The sequence below is a fragment of the Salvelinus alpinus genome, chromosome 12 (genome assembly GCF_045679555.1).
Source record: "Salvelinus alpinus chromosome 12, SLU_Salpinus.1, whole genome shotgun sequence".
Lineage (NCBI taxonomy): Eukaryota > Metazoa > Chordata > Actinopteri > Salmoniformes > Salmonidae > Salvelinus > Salvelinus alpinus.
The window spans coordinates 41,580,317-41,582,885 of record NC_092097.1 but is presented as its reverse complement, the minus strand read 5'-3'; the positions used below and the strand labels follow the sequence as shown (position 1 = coordinate 41,582,885).

The following is a 2,569-nucleotide window of genomic DNA, read 5'->3' as shown; positions in this document are numbered from 1 at the left end:
TAAATGATAAAAGGCTACAGATGAAAGGGGAAAGTATCTTCAATCTTGAACCTAGGGGAAATGGTTGTTGCTTGCTAGCGTTCACAAGCACCGCGTTAGCAACAAAATAGCCTAAACGTTTCCTTGAAAATGTCTAAAATGCAGCTGTTGCAGGTTTATCTAAACGAGCGGTTAACAGCGGTGGCTGTTGAGATATTTGGGGCCGTGGAAAATACCATAGGAGAGTACCAGGAAGAAATCTCCCGTTCAAATGAGGAGATCGAACGTCTACGGAGGCTGCTGGATTTGGTTTTCCAACCCGACATAAAGCTACAGAGAGCAGGTTAGTAGTTAGCCCAATAATGGACTAAAGGAACCCAACTTTACTCCGTAAGGAATTTACAAGTTCTGTGTAAAGGCAAATTGGCACTCGAAGCCAAAACAGCCAAATACTCCATGTAAATATGAATCGATTCTCAATTGCGGCACGGTTCTATAAACATAAATCTCCTTATTTTAATATCACAAAATAATTTACCTGAAAAATACACACATACACTGTTTTACCCGGTTTTAACAGTTGCAGCAGATATTTTCAGTGACAACATGTTTGTGGCGTCCGTCTTCAATCAAGTTTTATATAGCCTCCATTAACACAGGGGTTCGCAGACAGCTAATAGCACAGGTAGTCTATTCTGTCTTCTGTTGTTTTCCGTAAACAAGTGCTGTAACATGGACATATCATATGGCCTTGTGGGAACCTAACCCGATAAAAGGTGTGTAATTGAACCTTATTGTTTGCTGATATGAAAGATGTTTCTCGTGTTTCCAAAATCGTACCGAAAGCGATGCGTATTAATGTTTAGAGCAAGCATCGGGGCTCTTAGCAAAACTCCCCATGTCAGATCAGAACATACTGTCGTCAATAGGCGCTGAAGCCGTTAGTGTCTATGAATGTATAGTTCGTAGTGAATGAAGACCGCTGCAAGTTAGCTCAATCAATGTGATTGAACCAGCCAGGCCTGCCAATCAACTGATTGACTAATTTTTTATCCAATCCTCTCAGACCCCCAGCAGCTCATTCTCCCTGTCCCTGAAGAGGAGGTTCCCCCTGAGCAGCAGCACTGTGAGCAGGAGTGGAGCCCCAGTCTGGTCCAGGAGGACCCAGAGCCCACTCCGATTAAAGAGGAACAGGAGGAGTTTGGGACCAGTCAGGAGGAAGAGCAGCTTCAGGGGCTGGAGTCTGATATCAAAGAGGTCATATTCTCTCCTCCCTCTCCTCCCCAGCCCTCACATCATCTCCAAACCCAAACTGTGGAGAACAGAGAGAGGGACGCTCTACCTACCAAAACAAGTGAAGAGATCAAAACGGAACCGGATGGAGAGGGCTATGGAGAATCTGAAGCAAACAATGAATTACAGCCCCTCTCTCCAGTAAATTCTGACTGTTCTGCAGCTCAGATTGGGAACAGTGAAAGTATAGGGCTAATGTCAGGGTTACAGCCACTCAAATCAAAGACAACATGGACAAAGAAAGTACAAAGCTCTATTAAGACCAGGGAAGCCAGTGAGTTGAAAGTTCCATTGAGGGCGGCTCACTCAGGGGAGAGACCACACAGGTGTCCTGTCTGCAGGAAATGCTTTCTGAAAATTAGCATTTTAAAAACTCATCAGAGAATTCACACTGGGGAGAAACCATATTGCTGCAATGTATGTGGCAAATGCTTCAGCCGGATGGGACACCTGACTGAGCATATGAGAACTCACACTGGGGAGAAACCATATCAGTGCAAAGAATGTGGCAAATGCTTCAGCCGAATGAGAAACCTGACTGTTCATATGAGGACTCACACAGATGAGAGACCATATAAGTGCCCCATGTGTGTAGAATGCTTCAGATCAGCAAGTCATCTAAAATGGCACCAGCGAAGACATCACACAGGAGAGAAACCACGTTGCTGACTTTGTGGTAAATGCTTCACTTGTAAGAACTGAGGATGAGAATGAACCCAGAGGGATAAACATGACAGTGCTGCTTGGGGCAAAATTGTACTCTCACTTGTAGGAGGACCTTTCCATTGTAAAACGCTGATGTTTCATAACCCTTCTGAGCATGGCACAAATGTATATACGGTAATATGTTTTTCAGAACCTAGTAGTTATTTGGCAATTCCAGCATTATTTGCACGCAAAATCACAATTTATGTCTCACAGAATGGACAAACAAAATGTAAATGAAACTTTTGATGTGTGTCTATAGTACCCTTTGGGGGGAGTGTTTACCCCCTAAAAGCAGACTTGTAAATATTGACATGTTGGACAAATAACGCAAATAAGAAGTGTTCTGGATGTTACACACCCTCTGTTCTGGATGTTACACACCCTCTGTTCTGGATGTTACACACCCTCTGTTCTGGATGTTACACACCCTCTGTTCTGGATGTTACACACCCTCTGTTCTGGATGTTACACACCCTCTCTTCTGGATGTTACACACCCTCTGTTCTGGATGTTACACACCCTCTCTTCTGGATGTTACACACCCTCTCTTCTGGATGTTACACACCCTCTCTTCTGGATGTTACACACC

The 2,569-nt window shown here is 44.0% G+C and overlaps 1 protein-coding gene across 1 annotated transcript; it reads left to right on the top strand.

The window, feature by feature from the left end:
* Window positions 1–2,079, top strand: LOC139536149 (zinc finger and SCAN domain-containing protein 31-like). The gene is made up of 2 exons (XM_071336382.1): window positions 1–322; window positions 1,046–2,079. The coding sequence occupies exons 1-2, from the start codon at window positions 130–132 to the stop codon at window positions 1,939–1,941; spliced, it is 1,089 nt and encodes a 362-aa protein (XP_071192483.1). The 5' UTR covers window positions 1–129; the 3' UTR covers window positions 1,942–2,079.
* The last annotated feature ends 490 nt before the right edge of the window (window positions 2,080–2,569 follow it).